This window comes from Scyliorhinus torazame, chromosome 1 (genome assembly GCF_047496885.1).
Source record: "Scyliorhinus torazame isolate Kashiwa2021f chromosome 1, sScyTor2.1, whole genome shotgun sequence".
Lineage (NCBI taxonomy): Eukaryota > Metazoa > Chordata > Chondrichthyes > Carcharhiniformes > Scyliorhinidae > Scyliorhinus > Scyliorhinus torazame.
In genome coordinates this window covers 60,544,109-60,566,229 of record NC_092707.1, presented here as the reverse complement: position 1 = coordinate 60,566,229, position 22,121 = coordinate 60,544,109, and the positions used below count along the sequence as shown (strand labels likewise).

Sequence of the window (22,121 nt, the reverse complement as noted above, 5' to 3'; positions counted from 1 at the left end):
GGAAATTAAATGGAAAAGATTGATCCTCAATACTATTCCAAACAAGAGAACAATGGGACACAGGTTCAAAATAATTGAATGGCAGCAATCGGACTGATATCAGGGGCGAGATTCACCGGGAATCGGCGGGGCGGGCAGAAACGGCGCAGTGGAGTGGCGGGAACCATTCCGGTGTCGGGCCGCCCCAAAGGTGCGGAATCCTCCGCGCACCTTGAGGTGCTAGGCTGGCGCCGAAGTGGTTTGCACCCTGCCGGCCGGCGTGGAAGGCCTTTGGCGCCGTGCCAGCCGGGGCCAAAAGGACTCCGCCGGCCGGCGCAGGTCCGTGCATGCGCGGCAGCGTCAGCAGCTGCTGACGTCATCCCCGCGCATGCGCAGGGGGGGGTTCACCTTCGCGCCGGCCATCGCGGAGGCTTACATGGCCGGCGCGTAGGAATAGAGTGCCCCCATGGCACAGGCCGGCCCGCGGATCGGTGGGCCCCGATTGCGGGCCAGGCCACCATGGGGCGGCCACCATGGGGCACCCCCCCGGGGCCAGATCCCCCCCCCCCCCCCCCCCGAGGACCCCGGAGCCCGCCCGCACCGGCAGATCCCACCGGTAAGGGACCAACTCCAATTTACGCCGGCGGGACCTGCATAGAACGGACGGGACTTGGGCCCATCGCGGGCCAGAGAATCGCCGGGGGGGGGGGGGAGCCCGCCGACCGGCGCGGCGTGATTCCTGCTCCCGCCAAATCTCCGGCGCCGGAGAATTCGGCAGCCAGCGGGGGCAGGATTCACGCCGCCCCCCGGCAATTCTCCGACCCGTTGGGGGGGTCGGAGAATCCCGCCCCAGCTTCTTCATGTAGAGAATGGTCAATATTTGGAATGGACTTTGCAGGCTGGGTGTTGGACGTGAGAACCCTGGACTGTTTAAGAAACGAGAATGTATAGCAATGGGAAAGTGCAGGGATATCTTGAATTGGCAAATTAAGATGAGCCAAATGGCCTTCAACCATCCAAGAGAGTGTGCTGTTGTGATCCCTCTCTTGCCTTTAAATACAGCAAAGCAGAGTTCGCTGAAGAAGCCATTCCAGAATCATACAATGGTTCTAGCAGAGAAGGAGGCCATTCAGTCCATCGAGTGGTGCTGGCTCTCTACAAGGGCAACTCAACTAATCCCACTCCCTGCTCTTTTCCCTGTAGCCCTCAATCTTTTCGCTTCAGGTGCTTAACCAATCCTCCTTTGGGAGCCCTGATCATTATGGGCGTGAGAAGTGGAATGCGTATTGCAGGAGGAATGAGAACAGTTGTGGAGAATGACTATGGGATATTGCTGTGAGGTGGCAACACAATGAGGGAGAGGGTAAGGGAGAGTGTGTTCCATTCAGATGTAGATCTAAGGAGGTGCGTGGAGAAAAAGAAATCTATGGTAATTTCAAGGTGTGTTGGTCGAACAAATGCTTTGTCAGAGAAATGCTTCGGAAGTCAAGAGTGGTGGCTTTCACTTGTAAGTGGTATGCCACTTACTTTTCCTTACGTAATGAGAATATAAGAACTAGGAGCAGGAGTAGGCCACCTGGCCCTTCGAGCCTGCTCCGCCATTCAATGAGATCATGGCTGATCTATTGTGGACTCAGCGCCACTTTCCTGCCCGAACACCCATACCCCTTTATTCTTCAAAAAACTATCTTTATTTTGAAAACATTTAATGAAGGAGCCTCAACTGCTTCACTGGGAAAGGAATTCCATAGATTCACAACCCTTTGGGTGAAGAAGTTCCTCCTAAATTCAGTCCTAAATCTACTTCCCTTTATTTTGATGCTATTTCTGCTTTCACCCGCCAGTGGAAACAACCTCCCCGCATCCATCCTATCTATTCCTTTCATAATTTTATGTTTCTATAAGATCCCCCCACATCCTTCTAAATTCCAACGAGTACAGTCCCAGTCTACTCAACCGTTCCTCGTAATCCAACCCCCTCAACTCTGGGATTAACCTAGTGAATCTCCTCCAACGCCAGTATGTCTTTTCTCATGTAAGGAGACCAAAACTGAACACAATACTCCAGGTGTGGCCTCACAAACACCTTATACAGTTGCAGCAGAACCTCCCTAGTCTTAAACTCCATCCCTCTAGCAATGAAGGACAAAACACCATTCGCCTTCTTAATCACCTGTTGCACCTGTAAACCAACTTTTGGCGTCTCATGCACGAGGACACCCAGGTCCCTCTGCACAGCAGCATGTTTTAATATTTTAGCATTTAAATAATAATCTCTTTTGCTGTTATTCGTATCAAAATAATTAACCTCACATTTGTCAACATTGTATTCTATCTGCCAGACCCTAGCCCATTCAGTTAAACTATCCAAATCCCTCTGCAGACTTCCAGTATCCTCTGCACTTTTTGCTTTACCGCTCATTTTAGCATCGTCTGCAAATTTGGACACATTGCACTTGGTGAGGGAGATCATTAATCCTCATTAATCGGCATATAGGTTAAAATCCCCCCTGATAACTGCTGTACCACTTCTACATGCACAAGTTATTTCTTTGTTTATTGCCCGCCCCACCGTAAAGTTATTATTTGGTGGCCTATAGACTACTCCTATCAGTGACTTTTTCACCTTACTATTCCTGATTTCCACCCAAATGGATTCAACCTTATCCTCCATAACGCCGATGTCATCCCTCATTATTGTCCAGATGTCATCCTTAAATAACAGAGCTACACCACAACCCTTACTATCCACTTTGTCCTTCCAAATAGTTTGATACCCGTGGATATTTAACTCCCAGTCGTGACCATCCTTTAACCATGTTTCAATAATGGCCACTAAACTTCAGTAATGAGGCCATTAAACCTTTCGGAATACTGCATCCAGATACTAGGCTCTCCACATCAGGTGTTCACAGCCTCCACAACTTCAAGCAATACCTGCTTTGTTTGGGGGAGTGAGCTCTTCCTCTCATCCAGATGAAGGAGCCCAGCCCCATAGTTCTCACTCCTTGTGCCTTGCAGATGATGCACAGGTAACTGGAGAGTTACATGTCCCCTTTCTCTGTTTCATCTTAACGTTCTCCCACCATCCAGGGACCTCTGGCTTTGTTGTGTCCTACCTTCCCCCTCCAGGGAATGTACTGTACTTCCTATAACCAAATTCTCATATCTTTAAAGACAGGCTCTGTCCTGCTGCAGTTTTGCCTACTAACCTTTAATTCCAGTTCACCTAAATCAATGAAATTGGTCTACCTCCAATTAAGTATTTTTACTCTCGATTGCTCCTTGTCCTTTTCCATTGCTACCCTAAAATGTATGATACTACGACCACTGTGTTTCCCAACCTGCACTTGATCCACCTCATTCTTCAGAACCAAATCCCGCTACTGCCCCTTTCTTCAATAGGACACAAGTAGACTGATGGAGAAAATAATTCTGAACAGCCAAAACCTCTTTCCCGTCTCTGCCCTTTACATTATTGCTGTGTCAGACTATAGTGGGATATTTAAAGGATCCCACTAACAACACAATATAGTTATCAAAATGTATAATCCAACATACAGTTTGGTGAGTTCGGCATCTTTGATAAACCAGTAGGATCCCACACCCTGTATCGCTGGCCCGGCTTCATCGGCCTCCGGTCCGTTGGCCGCCGTCTCCGGCCCCGGTTCAGCCTCTCGTTCTCTCTCCAGCCGCCATGGTGAAAGCGACGCAACCAAGGAAGGACCCGCCGCCATCAGTGCCTGCACAAAAGTCGCGCGTGCAACGGGAACGCCGACGAAAGGCGCTGTCGACCATTCTCCATTTATCCTGAAACCTTACCCGAGGGGAGAACGAAGGCGGCCTCGCGGATAAAGCAGGGTTTGATGTAGGGTGAGCTCGAAATTGGACGGCGCCACGGTGGGCTGTCCATTCGGTATTGTTCGAGCGACAGTTAGAATAGAGGACCCCCCGGAGACGTGCTGGGGTCGCGAGCTTCATTCAGGCGGATTGGCTTCTCTCTCGGAGCGGGTTTATTCTCGGCGGTAGATGCTTACACTGGAAACTGGCGGCTGTCGATAAGGTTTGCAGTTTGTGTAGTTTCCTGTGAAGAAGGGAAGGACTGTCCGGGGTGAATTGAAAAACTCTGGGGGATAAAGGTTGTTCCCAGGTGCTAATAAGGCCATAAATTCCTGGAATGATTTCATTTTAGTTCTTCTCTCCGCCTGAAAAACCTGTAATTTGTTAATATGCTGTTGGACATTGTTCACTTTAGGTTTTGCTTGCTTCCATTTGGCAGTATAGTGGCTCTATAATACCATCTGTGTTCAGATCAACCTATATATGTATATTATATATTATTTATTTATATATATTATATGTAGACAGATTGGAGTGTGCAGTAATCAAATGTTAAATAAACCTTTCCTATATGTAAAATTAGACTTTAACCCATAAAGTGTGATGCATTCCGATTTGTAATTATGTCAGCACACTTCACCCTAACTAAGCTTTTGCCATCTTTTGCTCAGTTGAACAAGGTAGTGCAGAGGTCGAAGATCATGACTGGAGTTCTGATGCTTCTCCTGATAACTCTTACTTGAAATCGTAATGATTGTTTCTAATACCCATGTTGTGCTATGATGTACAGACCTGGGAATCCGGTGCTTGACACCTGCTATGTGTTGAATCAGCAGATAGATCTCTGGCAGGAATGGAAATCAGCCAGAATTCCTGCTTCTGATCACAATATAGTGAGGACTGCTGGAAGATTTGCGAGTGTGGATGCACTCAGACTGGGAGAAGTCAAACTGGGGACTTGGTCAACTTGGCAAGACTGAGCTAGGAACTGGGGAATGCTGATAAATCTAATCCAAAGGCTGGGTCAAGATCTACACAGACTTGCAGGCCCAACCTGAAGGCCAGAGCCATGTATTAGAGGTTCCTGACAGTGAAGAGCTAGTGGTAAGGGGTGGAAATCATGTCGGACCACCACCACATAGATGTCAGGTCAGTTGGGAATTACACTGCACAAGGGAATTTGGGAATTCCACTGCAAAGCAGACTCAATGGGCCGAGTGGCCTAATTATGCTCCTATGTTTCATGGCCTTCATCACATAATGTGTTCTCTGTGATCTACAGGCAGCAACTTAACAAACATCTGCGACACCAAAACAGCTGGCCAGGGGTGCTATATTAACTTGTATGCAAGCTGTACTTTATTTTTAAAATATCATTAGTTTAATCTGGGTTTATATGCAGATAGGTTATATCCTTTTTACTTGGGGAAACGGAGGGCTCATATTTGAAATGTGGACTATCTGCACAGGATGTGGAGATGCCGGCGTTGGACTGGGGTGGGCACAGTAAGAAGTCTTACAACACCAGGTTAAAGTCCAACAGGTTTGTTTCAAATCACTAGCTTTCGGAGCATAGCTCCTTCATCAGGTGAGTGAAGAGGTGGGTTACACAACCGCATATATAGACAAAGTCAATGATGCATGACGATACTTTGAATGCGAGTATTTGCAGGTAATTAAGTCTTTACCGGTCCAGACAGAGCGACTGGAGAGAGGGATAATCATAGGTTAAAGAGGTGTGAATTGTCTCAAACCAGGATAGTTGGTAAAATTTTGCAAGCTCAGGCCAGATGGTGGGGGGTGAATGTAATGAGACATGAACCCAAAGTCCCAGCTGAGGCCGTACTCATGCATGCGGAACTTGGCTATCAGTTTCTGCTCGGTGATTCTGCGTTGTCACATGTCCTGAAGGCCGCCAAGTTCCGCACGCATGAGTGCGGGCTCAACCGGGAGGCTCCACTAGCTCCGAAAGCTAGTGATTCGAAACAAACCTGTTGTACTTTAACCTGGGTTGTAAGACATCGTAATCTGCACAAGTAGGAAATAAAGCGTTTGCATTTTTTTCGCACCATATCACATCCTCAGGCTGTCTGAACGGGGTTTAAAACCAATTAATTATCTTGTTTAGTCACTTATGTAGGAAAATATAACAACCAAATACTACTCAACTTCACAGAACTTCCACAAATAATGACTGTCCAGATAATCTCTTTATGCTGGTGTAGAACGAAAAATCTTCCTTGAGACACTGGGAGAACTCCCTAGATTTTTTTCTTCAAGAACTACCACGGAATCTTTTACATGAACAAACTGATGGAACCTTGCTTTAACATCTGACAATGCAGCATTCTTTGCCCAGATTTTGTGTTGAAATCTGAAGTTTTCATAATGAGGCTTAAACATGTGACTTTAAGAATCTGAGGCAACGATGTTGTGCCGACCGTTTATCCTAATCTAAGATCAACCTAACCTACATCCTTTCAATTTACTGCTGTCCATGTGCCTGTTCAAGAGTTGCTTAAATGTCCCTCATGACTCTGACTTCACCACCTCCGCTGGCAGTGCATTCCTCGCACCCACCACTCTCTGTGTAAAGAACCTACCTCTGACATCTCCCCTATACCTTCCTCCAATCACCTTAAAATTATGTTCCCTCGTGACAGCCATTTCCGCCCTGGGGAAAAGTATCTGGCTATCCACTCTATCCATGCCTCTCTCACCTTGTACACCTCTATCAAGTCACTTCTCTTCCTTCTTCGCTCCAGTGAAAAACCCCTAGCTCCCTCAACCTTTCTTCATAAGACACGCCCTCCAGTCTAGGCAGCATCCTGGTAAATCTCCTCTGCACCCTCTCCAAAGCATCCACATCCGTCCTCTAATGAGGCATCCAGAATTGGACACACTATTCCAAGTGTGGTCGAACCAGGGTTTTATAAAGCTGCAGCAAAACCTTCGCGGCTCTTAAACTCAATCCCCCTGTTAATGAAAGCCAACACACCATACGCCTTCTGAACAACCCTATCAACCTGGGTGGCAACTTTGAGGGATCTATGTATGTGGACCTCAAGATCCCTCTGTTCCTCCACACTTCCAAGAATCCTGCCTTTAACCCTGTATTCAGCATTCAAATTCAACCTTCCAAAATGAATCATTTCACATTTATCTAGGTTGAACTCCATCTGCCACTTCTCAGCCCAGCTCTGCATCCTGTCAATGTCCTGTTGTAACCTGCAACAGCCCTAGACACTATCTACAACTCCACCAAACTTTGTGTCATCGGCAAACTTACGAACCCACCCTTCCACTTCCTCATCCAAGTTATTTATAAAAACCACAAAGGGCAGAGGTCCCAGAACAGATCCCTGTGGGACACCACTGGTCACCAACCTCCAGGCGGAATACTTTCCATCCACTACCACTCGCTGTCTTCTTTCGGCCGACCATTTCTGTATCCAGACAGACAAATTTCCCTGTATCCCATGCCCCCTAACTTTCTAAATAAGCCTACCATGGGGAATCTTATCAAATGCCTTACTGAAATCCATATACACCACATCCACTGCCCGACTTTCATCAATGTGTCTCGTCACATCCTCAAAGAAGTCAGTGAGGCTTGTGAGGCATGACCTGCCCCTCACAAAGCCATGCTGACTATCTTTAATCAAACTATGTTTTTCTAAATAATCATAAATCCTATCTCAGAATCCTTTCCAATATTTTGCTCACCACAGACATATGACTGGTCAGTAATTCCCAGGGATTTCCCTATTCCCTTTCTTGAACAGGGGAACAACATTCGCCTCTCTCCAATCATCCGGTACTATTCCAGTGGAGAGTAAGGACGCAAAGATCATCGCCAACGGTGCAGCAATCTCCTCCCTCGCTTCCCATTGTAACCTTGGGTATATCCCGTCAGGCCCAAGGGACTTATCTATCCTGATGCTTTTCAAAATTTCCAGCACATCCTCCTTCTTAATATCAACCTGTTCAGAGTCTATTAATCTGGTTCACTCAGTTCTCATGAGCAACAAGGTCCCTCTCTCTGGTGAATATTGAAGCAAACTATTAATTTAGGGCCTCACCTATCTCCTCAGACTCTAGGCACAAGTTCCCTCCACTATCCCTGATCAGCCCTACTCTCACTCTGATCATCCTCTTATTTCTCACAAGTGTAGAATGCCTTGGGGTTTTCCCTAATCCTTCCCACCAGGGCTTTTTTCATGCCCTCTTCTCGTTCACCTAAGTCCTTTTTGGGGTTCCTTCCTGGCTAAGAGGCGTACCAGATCCTTGCTTCCTCAACCTTACGTAAGCTTCCTTCTTCCTCTTGACTAGAAGCTCCACTTCTCTTGTCATCCAAGGCTCCTTCACCTTACCATTCCTTCCTCGTCTCAGTGGGGCAAAACTATCCAAAACTTGCAGCAAGTGCTCCTTAAACAACCCCCACATTACTGTTGTACATTTCCCCAAGAACAACTGTTCCCACTTTATGGGAAGTTGAAGTCACCCATGACAACAACTCTGTTACTTCTGCACCTTTCCAAGATCTGCCACCCAATCTATCCCTCCATCTCTCTGCTGCTATTGGGGGCCTATAGAAAACTCCCAATAAAGTGACTGCTCCTTTTTTGTTTCTGACTTCCACCCATACTGATTCAGTAGACAAACCCTCCTCGACTACCTCCTTTTCTGCAGCTGTGATGTATTCCCTAATTAACAGTGTGACTCCCCCTCCTCTTTTACCTCCCTCCCTATTCTTCTTAAAACATCTAAAACCCGGAAAATCTAACAACCATTCCTGCCCCTGTGAAATCCATGTCTCCGTAATGGCCACAACATCGTCATTCCAAGTACTGATCCATGCTCATCTCCCTTATTCCTGACATTGAAACAGACACACTTTTAGCCATTCCACTTGAGTGCAACGTTGCCCTATCAACTGTCTATCCTTCCTCACAGACTCGTTGCATACTATTTCTGCCAGTTCAACAGCTACACTATCCTCTGATCCATAGCTCTGGTTCCCATCCCCCTGCCAAACTAGTTTAAACCCTCCCGATGAGCTCTAGCAAACCTCCCACCCAGGATATTGGTGCCCCTCCAGTTTAGGTGCAATCCGTCCTTCATGTACAGGCCCCACCTTCCCCAGAAGGTATCCCAATGATCCACACATCTGAAGCCTTCCCTCCCGCACCAGCCCTGTAGCCACGTGTTCACTGCACTCGCTCTCTGTTCCTTGCCTATCTGTACACACTTATGATGCCAACTATTTCAATCATCTCACTCACTGTGAGGTTAAAGGTTGTAGATTAAATTCCTAGAGTGGATTTGTGAACAGAATATAGGTTGCTGCTTAAGTACAGTAACTACCATACATTACAGATGTTAAGGACAACTTAAGGTAAACTGTTCAGGTGAACTTGAAAGATCCCACATCGTATGGGAATTGTAAGTAACATGTCTATTGTAACTGCATTCCCAAGTTCTTAACCATGTCTCTTTGTGCTAGTTCGATTCCAGTCATTGTGTGCCCGTGTCCTACGTTTTCCTTGACTTGGATACCTTTTCAGTTTTAAATGTAATGTATTGTAAAATAAAAACCGAACATGCTGGACATTCTCAGCAGGTCAGGCAGGTCAGCATCCTTGGAGAGCGAAACAGAGTTAATGGTTCAAGTTAATGACCTTTTGTCATTGTGCTGAAATGTTAACCCTCCATAGATGCTGCCTGACCTGAGTGTTTGCTGCATTTTTTCTTTCAGTTTCAGATTCCAGACATCTGCAGTATTTTGGTTTTGTATTAATTTGTTGTGTGTCTGAAACCTAAATTCTTCATCTTTAGCTTCAGTGTCCTCTTCTCTTGTCACACTTTGCATTGCCCTCTTGTTTTTGGATCCTGTAGCATTTAAGGAATACTGCAAATGACACAGAAAACTGGAAAATTCCAGAGATCTATCTCAAAGGCAACAATATTTGATGCCCACATTTTATGTACCTCCCATCAGGTTTCCAGTCCTGGGATTTTGAATAGGCCATTCAGCCCCTTGAGCCTATCCCGCCAGTCAAGTCAGATTACAGTTTATCTGTACCTCAACTCCACCTTTTCTCTGTGTCCTTGGTTCCTTATCGATCTGCTTGAAAATTTCAATTGACCCAGCGTCCACAGCCTTTTGCGGGGTCAATGTTTAATTATTAGAACTGGCACATGAGATTCTGGAACAATTCACACACTATATTTTTGGGGATCTTCTCTTAATGAATCTTGCCCTTCAAAATATATTTGATTAAAATCAAGGAACATTGTTAATCGTGTTATTTGCTTGCACCTGGTGTTTAGGTTTACGAGATGGCTACTACTGAAAATACAGACTCAGAAATCAAAGGAGAAGCAAAACCAACCAGCAATAAGACACAATGTCCTTTAAAAGTACTTTACTGTGGAAGTAAGTTTGCTGGAACAAAAAACAAATTCTGCATGCTGTATAGAACAAATATAGTTAGAGAAACCTTATTATTTTGATGTAGCAGGTTACCACAGGATAAGCTATTCTAGGTTCCCTAAATATTATCGCAGTCTTCTTTAAATAATTACACTTCTGTTAATATGTTACTCTCATTATTCTATATATCTGATGGGAACTGGTGTCCTACATGGTTCAATAGCCTGTCAGCAACCTTCAAGATCGCAGGCTTGTGCCTTAAATTTACCTCTTATTCCACATGCCAAAAGAAATATCCCAGACATCCACCTCCTAGATAGAAAGAAGTATTTGGTTTGGTTGTGTAGATGGATGACGATATGAACTATTCAATCACTGAACTTTGTTCCCTTTCAAAAAGCCAGTCCGACATGGCAGGTGGTTGGATGATTTCAGTTTGTTGTGGAAGTGTTTTTGTCACTGAATTTAGTCAGCATGTTGGATAAATGTGCAAGTGCATTTCAGAAGGCAGAAGATGAAAATGTGACCTAGTTCCAATTTTCATCTCATTGTGTAGTTTGCATCACTTGAGTTGCTCACAGCAGGATTCATGATGGAGTATATAGCTCATACTATTTCGCCATTTTGGCTGGAGGAAGATCATAGATCTGGGAAGAGAAGCAAAATAGAAAATATATTGAATATCTTGACCAAAACCTAAAGCTAAGTTACAGAAGTAACAATTTATATGCAACGGTTTAACGGCGAATCAAATACCAGCAGTTGAATTGAATATGATGATGCTGTAAGTAAGGAGTTAACGTTTTTTATGTGATGTTTAAAAAAAATAATTAATGCCAGCAACAACTTGAGTCAACAAAATGTACACAGTTGATCAGTGAAGTTACATTAGTTTGTTAACAATATGAGTTTGATTATCTGCACGTTTATAATCAAGAGTTAAAAAAATATCCATTGGGATCACAGAACTATTGTTCTCATTGTTAGACACAAACTCTTCACAGCTTCGCTTTGCACCAGTATTGAAAATAAATTTAAAAGCTATCATTTTATGAAAATGTAAATATCCAGGAAATTGGCATACTAGTTTGCATGTTCCAACTCTGAATTAAACCTTGAGGGCGGCACGATGACACATTGATTATCACTGCTGCCTCACAGCACCAGGGACCCGGGTTCAATTCCAGCCTTGGTTGACTGTGTGGATTTTGCACATTCTTCCCGTGCCTACGTGGGTTTCCACCGGGTGCTCCGGTTTCTCTTCCCCCCCCCCCCCCCCCCCCCCCCACACACACACACACAGTCCAAAGATGTGCAGGTTAGATGGATCAATGTGTGAGGTTACGGGGATAGGGCAGGGGAGTGGGACTGAATCGAGTTCTCTTGGAGACGTGACAGTCGGATGGATTCCTGCACTGTAGGGATTCTATGAGTTGAGGGCCTTTTCCTTTTAAATGCTGATGGTGCTTCAGTATAGCATTATATAGTTTTATTTATTATATGCTGCTCTTTAATCTTTTTAAATAAGTTATTTAGTTCATCAATTTAATCAAACACAAGGACTTTTACCTCTTTATATTTAACTTTTCTGAAATATTATGAAATGAAGGATTTGACTGAAAAATTTGCTTATTTTTGTCGATTTGTTCTGAATAGTTACAATAATATTTTTTCCCCTTTTCTAGTCTGTTCATTGCCAACAGAGGTGAGTGAAATTAATTCCATCAAATATATTGATACCTTCTGCTTACTTTCTTCCCTTTTAGTTTTTCCCTTTTTAATTTAACCCATCTCGCTTCTATTTTACTTACCTTCTACAGAGACATGTTTGAGCAATTTAAGTGGTGCCTGTACATGGGACTCCACAATTCATGTACTGTACAGCTGTAGCACTTGGGGGCAGGGAGATGGTAGGAGTGAGGAAGGGAAATGTAAGAAGAAGTACTTCACGCCCACCTTAACGAATTTCAATTTAAAGCAAACATTACCTTTGGGATATTTAATGTAATTAACTTCTTTATAGAAATTATTTGTTTTTCAGTCTTGTGTTCATTCGGAAATCATTCAACTAGTGCCAGTTATAAGACTCATCAGTGAATAATTTGGGCGCTAATAACTCTAAATCTTGAACATGGGTCCGAAGGTAAACTTGCCAAGAAGATTTGATGCCAGCTGGGTACCACAATGTACTCGGGAAGCATGCAGGCTGGGACATTTCAAGACTAGTCTTCAAGACCAGGAGATAAAAATACTTATTGATGTTGCACTTGTATGAGTCAGATATTAAATATATTTAACAGCATCATGCTGTGTGTAGGGAACTTGAAGCATTGAGTCCCAGCAGAAGAAGGACATATCCTGCATTTCAAATATTTCTATTTTTTATTTGCCAAGATTTTACTTCAGTGAAGCACCAATACCTGTAACATTAACAAATTACTTGTGCTTTCTCATTAACATGCTGTAGGCGCCCCTGGCTTTACAAATTCTACATGTGATCAGGTTATTCAAGCTACATAGTAAAACATATGATGAGTACCCTAAAAGAACAGGTTGCAGAGCGATGGGTTATTCATTCATTTACTTTATTTGTTTTAACGGTACTAGTGTTGAATCCCAGTATTTCCAAACACTCCAACCTGTGAGTATCTTGGTGATTTCGAGGAATACAAGTTTAAAAAATATCTAGAGGACATCAGAAGTAAGAACCTTTTGACTAAAAAGCCGATTGGTTTGTGCCGCCCGGTAGTAGTGGCATCCCTGAGGGTGTGGGGATAGGTTTGTGCCGTAAATTACCCGGGAAGGCCATTGTCACATGTAGAAACAAATCGATTAAAGAGGCAACTAGATATTTTTCTGGACAGAAGGAATTGGTGAACGTGGTGTGAAGAGGAGCAGCTGGGCTTGATCTCTTACAAGAGCTAGGTCTGTAGGGCTTACTGGCCTTTCACTGTTCTTACAACAGTTAAAATCATTTATGAAGCACTTCCGGTGCAGACCATGGAATGAATGGTCGCTTATTTGGTTGCTCCCACTTGTGGTGGACCTTTGAGACCTTTTTCCCTGACTTATGGGGGTTTGATTGGCAAAATAGGAGATCGGTGAGGTAGAGGAGAAGAATTCCCCACCAGTGTATGGATTTGAGGACCAGAAGTGGTATGAAAAGGAGAGATCGTTGGTCAAAGAACGGAGTGGAGTCTGCAGCACAGAAAAACATGGTGGAGGCTCAAGGACTGGGATTGCTGGCCCAGTGGTCAACGGAGCAGCTGGTGGAATTCCTTCAGGGGAGCTTTGCTAAGCAAAGACAAGAGTACCTGAACCCGATTAAGATGGGGATTGACCGGGTGGAGCAAAGATTGGAAGCCCAGGGCCAGGTGATACAGAAGATGGAAGAGGCGGTGCCTGAGCATAAGGACCAGATAACTGCGATGGTGGTGGAGATGGGGCTGATGAGGGACGACCAGAAAAGGCTGCAAGAGAAGGTGGAGGATCTGGATAACAGGTCGCGCAGGCAGAACCTGAGGATTGTTGGCCTCCCGGAGGGCACCGAGGGATCGGACGCAGGGGCATATGTGGTGTGTATGTTCGAGAAGCTGCTGGGGAAAGGTGCATTTGCTCGGCCCTTGGAGGTGGACAGGGCGCACAGAGCGCGTATGTGGAAGCCGCGGATGAATGAGCCGCCGAGAGCGATGGTGGTGGGAATGCACTGGTTACTGGACAAGGAATAGTCCTTGAGGTGGGCCAGGCAGATGAGGAGCTGCAAATGGGAAGATAACGAGCTGCACATTTACCAGGACTTGGGTGCAGAACTGGCCAAAAGAAGGGCAAGCTTCAATAAAGTTAAATCGGCCCTCTTCAAAAAGGGGATGAAGTTCAGCATGTTGTACCCATCCCATTTGTGGGTCACTTACGAGGGTCAAGAACTTTATTTTGGATCGCTGGATGAGGTGATGAACTTTGTTAAGGACAGGGGACCGGCAGGTGATGGGGGACATTGAACTTGGGGGCGAGTAATTCTGTACCTATGCTGCTAAATTTTTGGGTTGTGTGTGTGTTGTTTTTGTACCAATATTTGGGCCGTTGCTCAGTTTTGTATACGGGCGAACTTTATTCTAAATGGGGGATGGTTGGTGGAATTTTCTTTGTGTTTGTTGGGGATTGTTATGTTTTGCATATGTATGTTCAAACGGAGGGGAGGGAGATCAGTGGGGCGTAGGTTGCTTAGCGCCATGGGCGGGGACCACCAGGCTAGCTAGGCGGGCTAGCTCACGGAAGCACAGTGGGGGGCGAGCAGGTGATAGGGTTGTTGTGGGGGGTTGGGATTGTTATTTTGTTATGGGGGGGGGGGGGAGTGGGAGGGAAGGGGCGAATGGTTCTGACGGAGGAGGGACTGGCGCTTGGAGACAAATTGGAGGTCGATGACGGTGGACATCCGGGGGGGGGGGTGACCAGGCTGATCGCATGGATCATGAGAGGGCTGAATGGGCTGGTCAAGAGGGCTCCCGTGTTCATGCATTTGAAAAGTTTGAAGGCGGACGTGGCAATGCCACAGGAGACCCACCTGAGGGTAGTAGATCAGACTAGGCTGATGAAGGGGTAGCTTGGGCAGGTATTTCATTCAGGACTAGACTCTAAAACTAGGGGGGTGCGATCTTGATCAATAAGTAGGTGTCATTTGAGGTAGGGAATATAGTGGCGGAATCGGGGGGGGTAGTTATGTCATGGTGAGTGGGAAGCCGGAGGGAATGCCAGTGGTATTAGTGAATACTTACGCACCGAACTGAGACGACACGGAGTTTATGAGGCGGGTGTTGGGGAAAAATCCGGACCTGGACTCGCATAGTTTGATCATGAGGGGGGGACTTTAATCCGGTCATTGATCCGAGGTTGGATTGGTCAAGTTCAAGGACAGGGAGCGGTGAATGAACTAAAGGGGTTTATGGAGCAGTGGGAGGGATAGATCCGTGGAGGTTCGGCCAAGAGCGAAGGAATTTTCTTTTTTCTCCCATGTTCGCAAAATGTACTCCCAGATTGATTTTTCCATTTTGAACAGGGCTTTGCTGGCGGGAGTGGTAGATGCCGAGTATTCGGCGATTGTTGCGTCGGACCATGCCCCACACTGGGTGGATTTACGGGTGAGCAAGGAGGGGGGTCAGCGCCTGCAATGGAGATTGGATGTAGGACTGTTAGCGTATGAGTGGGGGCGGGTGAGGGAGGCCACCTAGAATTATTTGGAGGTAAATGACGCAGGAGAGATTTCAGCAGCAATGGTTTGGGAAGCGCAGAGGCAGTGGTTAGTGGGGAGCTAATTTCGATACGGGCTCATGTGGAGACGGTGGAGCAGGCAGAAATGGATAGGCTGGTTAGGGAGATTCTCCAGGTGGACAGAAGGTATTCGGAAGCCCCGCAGGTGGGGTTGTTGAAGGAGCAGCAGAAGCTGCAGGTGGAGTTTGGTCTGATATCCACAGGGAAGGGGGTGGGGCAGTTGAGGAAGGCGAGAGTGACGATATATGAGTACGGTGAGAAGGCCAGTAGGATGCTAGCACACTAGCTCAGGAAAAGGGAGGCGGCCAGGGAGATAGGAAAAGTGAAGGACAGAGGGGGGATCACGGTCTTGGACCCAGCGGGGGTGAACGGGGTGTTCAAGGAGTTTTACAGTCGGCTGTATGAATCGGAGCCCCCAGCTGGGGTGGAGGGGATGAGGCAGTTTTTGGAAGGGTTGAAGTTTCTGAAGGTGGAAGAAGGGTTGGCTGAGTGGTTGGGAGCCCCGATCGGGATTGTAGAAGTTGTAGAGGGATTGGAGGCCATACAGTCGGGCAAGGCTCTGGGACCGGACGACTAGCCAGTGGGATTTTACAAGAGGTTTTCTGGGATACTGGGCCCGCTGCTGGTGAGGGCATTTAATGAGGCAAGGGAGCGGGGTGTTCTTCCCCCAACAATGTCACCGGCTTCGATCTCATTGATCCTGAAGCGGGAGAAGGACCCATAGCAATGTGGGTCATACAGACCAATCTGCCCACTGAATGTCGCCGCCAAATTGCTGGCCACATTTCTGGCCTCTAGGATAAAGGATTGAGTTCCGGGGGTGATAGGGGAAGACCAGACGGGGTTTTCAAAGACAGGCAGCTAACGGCCAATGTTACAAGGCTCTTGAATGTAATCTTATTGACCTCCGAGGGGAGGGAGGCGGAGGTGGTGGGCGCTATGGATGCAGAGAAGACCTATGACCGGGTGGAATGGAATTATCTGTGGGAGGTCCTGGGACGGTTTGGGTTTGGGCAGGACTTTGCTGACCGGGTTCGGTTGCTGTACCAGACACCGGTGGCGAGTGTGCAAACGAACCGGTCAGTTTGGACTACCTTACGCAGCACCAGGGGACAAGGCAGGGATATCCCCTCTCCCCACTGTTGTTTGCCTTGGCTATAGAGCCGATGACGCTGGGAGCATCAAGGGACAGCAAGGGGCTAGCTGAGGTGGGGGGGGGGGGTGGACACGGGTCTCGTTATATGCAGATGATCTACTCCTGTATCTTTCTGACCCGTTGGGGGGATGGGAGAGATTACGCGACTATTAGGAGAATTTGAATGGTTCTCAGGGTGCAAATTAAATATGGTTATAAACAAGGTTTTTGTGTTCCAGACGAGGGGGCAGGAGGAGAGACTGGGGGAGTTGCCTTTAAAGTTGTAGGAGGGGGTTTTTGTTACTTGGGTATTCAGATGGCACGGGGAAGGGAGCAGCTACATAAATTTAATTTGGTCCTGTTAGTTGAGCAAATGAAGGAGGACTTTCGGCGGTGGGACATGTGGTGATGTGCATCAATGTAAATGCATGTAGGCTAGCTAAACACTAGAGGGAGCACCAGAAACATCACACACACACGCTCAACCAATAGATCAGTTAGATAGGACACGACCAATGGACATTCACAATACACACAGAGGTGACACCACCACAGGAGGGCATTACACCATCCATATATAACCCATAGGAGCTGTTTAGCACAGGGCTAAATCGCTGGCTTTTAAAGCAGACCAAGGCAGGCCAGCAGCACGGTTCAATTCCCGTACCAGCCTCCTCGAACTGGCGCCGGAATGTGGCGACTAGGGGCTTTTCACAGTAACTTTATTTGAAGCCCACTTGTGACAATAAGCGATTTTCATTTCATATAAAGGATACCACACACATGATCTGCCTCTTTCCAGTGGAGACAGTGGATTGGCACGCTAAATTGCCCCTTAATTGGAAAAATAAATAAATAATTGAATACTTTACTTTTTTTTTAATGATTGGGAAGTGGGGGAGGTGTCGGTGTGGGAGCGGGTGGAGGCAGCCTCATGTAAGAGCGCAAGTTTGGAGGCGTTGGTAACGGCTCCTCTGCCGTTCTCGCCGGCCCGGTACTCCACTAGCCCGGTGGTAGTGGCAGCCCTGAGAGTTTTGGGGCAGTGGCGGACGCATATGGGAGTGGAGGGAACGTCGGTGTGGGCTCCAATTTGTGGTAATCACCGGTTTGAACCAGGGAGGATGGATGGGGGGGGTTTCGGAGGTGGCAGAGAGCAGGGATTGAGAAGCTGGGGGATCTGGTTATCGATGGGAGCTTTCCCGGTTTGGAGGATCTGGGAGAGGAGTTTAAATTGCCGGGAGGGAATGGATTTCGTTATCTGCAGGTGAGGAATTTTGGGCGAAGCAAGTTTCGACCTTTCCGCTTCTACCGCCGCAGGGGATACAGCACTAGGTAGTCTCTAAAATGGGAGTGGGGGAGGGGAAGGTATAGGAAATCAAAAAGAATTTATGTAGTGGGAGGAAACCCAGATAGGTGAGCTATAGCGTAAATGGGAAGTTGAGTTGGGAAAGGAGTTAGAGGTGGGCCTGTGGGAGGATGCTCTGAACAGAGTCAACGCGGCCTCATCATTTAGGGGGCAACAGAAAGCTATAAAGAAGAGTAAGATAGATTATGAGAGTAAACTTGCTCAGAATATAAAAACATAGTAAAAGTTTCTACAAATACATAAAACAAAAAAGAGTGGCTAAGGTAAATATTGGTCCTTTAGAGGATGAGAAGGGAGATTTAATAATGGGAGATGAGGAAATGGCTGAGGAACTGAACAGGTTTTTTGGGTCAGTCTTCACAGTGGAAGACACAAATAACATGCCAGTGACTGATGGAAATGAGGCCATGACAGGTGAGGACCTTGAGAGGATTGATATCACCAAGGAGGTAGTGATGGGCAAGCTAATGGGGCTAAAGGTAGACAAGTCTCCTGGCCCTGATGGAATGCATCCCAGAGTGCTAAAAGAGATGGCTAGGGAAATTGCAAATGCTCTAGTGATAATTTACCAAAATTCACTAGACGCTGGGGTGGTCCCGGCGGATTGGAAATTAGCAAACGTGACACCACTGTTTAAAAAAGGAGGTAGGCAGAAAGTGGGTAATTATAGGCCAGTGAGCTTAACTTTGGTAGTGGGGAAGATGCTGGAATCTATCATCAAGGAAGAACTAGCGAGGCATCTGGATGGAAATTGTCCCATTGGACAGACGCAGCATGGGTTCATAAAGGGCAGGTCGTGCCTAACTAATTTAGTGGAATTTTTTGAGGACATTAACAGTACGGTAGATAACGGGGAGCCAATGGATGTGGTATATCTGGATTTCCAGAAAGCCTTTGACAAGGTGCCACACAAAAGGTTGTTGCATAAGATAAAGATGCATGGCATTAAGGGGAAAGTAGGAGCATGGATAGAGGATTGGTTAATTAATAGAAAGCAAAGAGTGGGGATTAATGGGTGTTTCTCTGGTTGGCAATCAGTAGCTAGTGTTGGGATCAGTGTTGGGCCCACAACTGTTCACAATTTACATAGATGATTTGGAGTTGGGGACCAAGGGCAATGTGTCCAAGTTTGCAGACGACACTAAGATAAGTGGTAAAGCAAAAAGTGCAGAGGATACTGGAAGTCTGCAGAGGGATTTGGACAGGCTAAGTGAATGGGCTCGGGTCTGGCAGATGGAATACAACGTTGACAAATGTGAGGTTATCCATTTTGGTAAGAATAACGGCAAAAGGGATTATTATTTAAATGATAAAAAATTAAAACATGCTGCTGTGCAGAGAGATCTGGGTGTGCTAGCGCATGAGTCGCAGAAAGTTGGTTTTCAGGTGCAACAGGTGATTAAGAAGGCAAATGGAATTTTGTCCTTCATTGCTAGAGGGATGGAGTTTAAGACTAGGGAGGTTATGCTGCAATTGTATAAGTTGTTAGTGAGGCCACACCTGGAGTATTGTGTTCAGTTTTGGTCTCCTTACTTGAGAAAGGACGTACTGGCACTGGAGGGTGTGCAGAGGAGATTCACTAGGTTAATCCCAGAGCTGAAGGGGTTGGATTACGAGGAGAGGTTGAGTAGACTGGGACTGTACTCGTTGGAATTTAGAAGGATGAGGGGGGATCTTATAGAAACATATAAGATTATGAAGGGAATAGATAGGATAGATGCGGGCAGGTTGTTTCCACTGGCGGGTGAAAGCAGAACTAGGGGGCATAGCTTCAAAATAAGGGGAAGTAGATTTAGGACTGAGTTTAGGAGGAACTTCTTCACTCAAAGGGTTGTGAATCTATGGAATTCCTTGCCCAGTGAAGCAGTAGAGGCTCCTTCATTAAATGTTTTTAAGATAAAGATAGATAGTTTTTTGAAGAATAAAGGGATTAAGGGTTATGGTGTTCGGACCGGAAAGTGGAGCTGAGTCCACAAAAGATCAGCCATGATCTCCTTGAATGGTGGAGCAGGCTCGAGGGGCCAGATGGCCTACTTCTATAGTTCTTATGTTCTATCATATGATGCCACGCTCAGCCTGATACAATTCAAGGTCGTTCACCGGGAACACATGACGTGGCCCAGATGAGCAGGTATTTTAGGGTGGAAGGCGGGTGTGTGAGGTGTGCAGGAGGGCCCACAAATCATGTCCACATGTTTTGGGCATAACCGAAGCTCAGGGGATTCTGACAGGGATTTGCGGGTGTCATGTCAACGGTACTAAAAACAAGGGTGGCGCCGAGTCCAGAGGTGGCAATTTTTGGAGTGTCGGAAGACCCGGGAATCCAGGGGGCGAGAGAGGCCGACATTTTGGCCTTTGCCTCCTTGGTAACCCGGAGACGGATCTTACTAGCGTGGATTGCCTGGAACCCCATAAAATCAGGGGTGTGGGTTAGCGACATGGCTGGGTTTCTCAGGCTTGAGAAAATTAAGTTCGCCCTGAGAGGATCAACGTTCGGGTTAGTTCAGAGGTGGAAACCGTTTATCGACTTCGGGGAAAACGAAACTCAGCAGATTCAATAAGTGGGGGACAGGGGGAGTTAGGTTATTTTTGTCTAGCTTAGGAGGGAACATTGGGAGATGGAGGGGTGTGTTACGCACTGAATTATGTTTACATTTGTATTTGTATCTTTTGTTGTTATAAAGCCATAAATGCCTTAATAAAATGTTGGTTAAAAAAAAATTTAGGAAATTTCTTTGGTTTTAGATAAAACCATTCATTAGCTATACATTCATATTTACTAAATTTACTTTCACTTGTGGGTAAAGTCTGTCTGAGTCTCGACTTCTCAGTCATTCAGAGCATTTTACTTTCTTTATTTTGTTCTTTCTCTTCTGTTTTGTTATCCATTTGGTTAGGACAAATTTATGTATTCATATAGCAAACATGAATTGTAACTGTATTTTCCAAGTATGTTTTCATTTATTAACACCATATTGTTACAAAGTCAGTTTACTTTGCATATTTTATTTCTTGTGACCACTTCTTCAAATAGCTATGTTGCCTACGCCACTAGAGGTCAGCAATATGTCTTTTTAAATCTTACATCATTGAGTAATAAGCAAGTGATGTGGGATCTTAACTCCTAAAAACATGGGAACCTCTGCTCTACCGAATTTGAGATGGCAGATATTTATTTAAGACACAGATCTGAATTTTCAGGATGCATGGCATGGAACACTGACAGCAGGTCCGATGACATATTACGGTCCAATTAGGATCAATTGGCATTAGGTGACTTCTGCCCCTCACTCGGAAGGAAGTCCCACCATTGAGAGCTGCCGGGCAATTCGATTCGCCAGCAGCCCTCCAGTATCTCTGGGCACAAAGCTGCAGTGGCTGGAAGAGGCACTTGAGGGAACTGTCTAGCACTAGGTCCTTTGGCCCAGAGGACAAGCTATGTGGCAGAGGTCCCAGGGCAAGGAGGGTAAGGAACACCTGGAGGTATTATGTGCAGCCCGGTGGCACTGGTTAGCACTGCTGCCTCACAGCGCAAGGGTCCTGGGTTAAGTTCCGGCCTCGGGTGACTGTGGAGTTTGCATGTTCTTCCCGTGTCTATGTGGGGTTTCCTCCCACAGTCCAAAGATGTGCAGGTTAGGTGGATTGGCCAAGCTAAATTGCCCCTGAACGCCCAACAGTTCGGTGGGGTTACAGGGATAGGGCGATGTAGTTGGCCAAGGTTAGGGTACTTTTGAGGGTCGGTGCAGACTCGATGGGCTGAATAGCCTCCTTCTGCACTGTAGGGGTTCTTTGGTTCTATAAAGATTGAGGCTGTGTAGGAAACAGCAATTAAAGGCCCTAACACTGAGGCCCTAAACTCTGACATCAGACCATGGTGTAGTGGTATTGTCACTTGACTAGTAATTCCGGGACCCAAGATAGAGACCCAGGTTTGAACCCCACCATGGCAGATGGTGAAATTTGAATTCAATAAAGATCTGGAATTAAAAGTCTAATGATGACCATGAAACCATTGTTGATTGTCATAAAAGCCCATCTGGTTCACTAAGGAAATCTGCCACCTTGGTCTGATCTGGCCCACATGTGAGTCCAGATCCACA

At 46.2% G+C, this 22,121-nt stretch overlaps 2 protein-coding genes across 8 annotated transcripts in view; one reads left to right on the top strand and one right to left on the bottom strand.

Moving 5' to 3' along the window:
* The window catches only part of ccdc62 (coiled-coil domain containing 62), a 102,195-nt gene extending 98,314 nt beyond the window's left edge, over positions 1-3,881 (bottom strand). For 2 of the 4 annotated variants that reach the window (XM_072495636.1, XM_072495655.1), the window contains exon 1: positions 3,541-3,699. The gene's annotated coding sequence lies outside the window, so the exon portion shown is untranslated. Of the gene's footprint in view, positions 1-3,540; positions 3,700-3,801 lie in introns of those variants that run through there. The other 2 variants (XM_072495646.1, XM_072495666.1) reach the window with 2 other exon arrangements.
* The window catches only part of denr (density-regulated protein), a 107,384-nt gene continuing 89,001 nt past the window's right edge, over positions 3,739-22,121 (top strand). The window contains exons 1-3 of one of the 4 annotated variants that reach the window (XM_072495715.1): positions 3,739-3,852; positions 10,153-10,258; positions 11,941-11,960. In XM_072495715.1, the coding sequence (XP_072351816.1) occupies positions 10,162-10,258; positions 11,941-11,960 (117 nt within the window). In that variant the 5' untranslated portion in view covers positions 3,739-3,852; positions 10,153-10,161. Of the gene's footprint in view, positions 3,853-3,877; positions 4,043-4,105; positions 4,130-10,152; positions 10,259-11,940; positions 11,961-22,121 lie in introns of those variants that run through there. The other 3 variants (XM_072495697.1, XM_072495705.1, XM_072495724.1) reach the window with 3 other exon arrangements.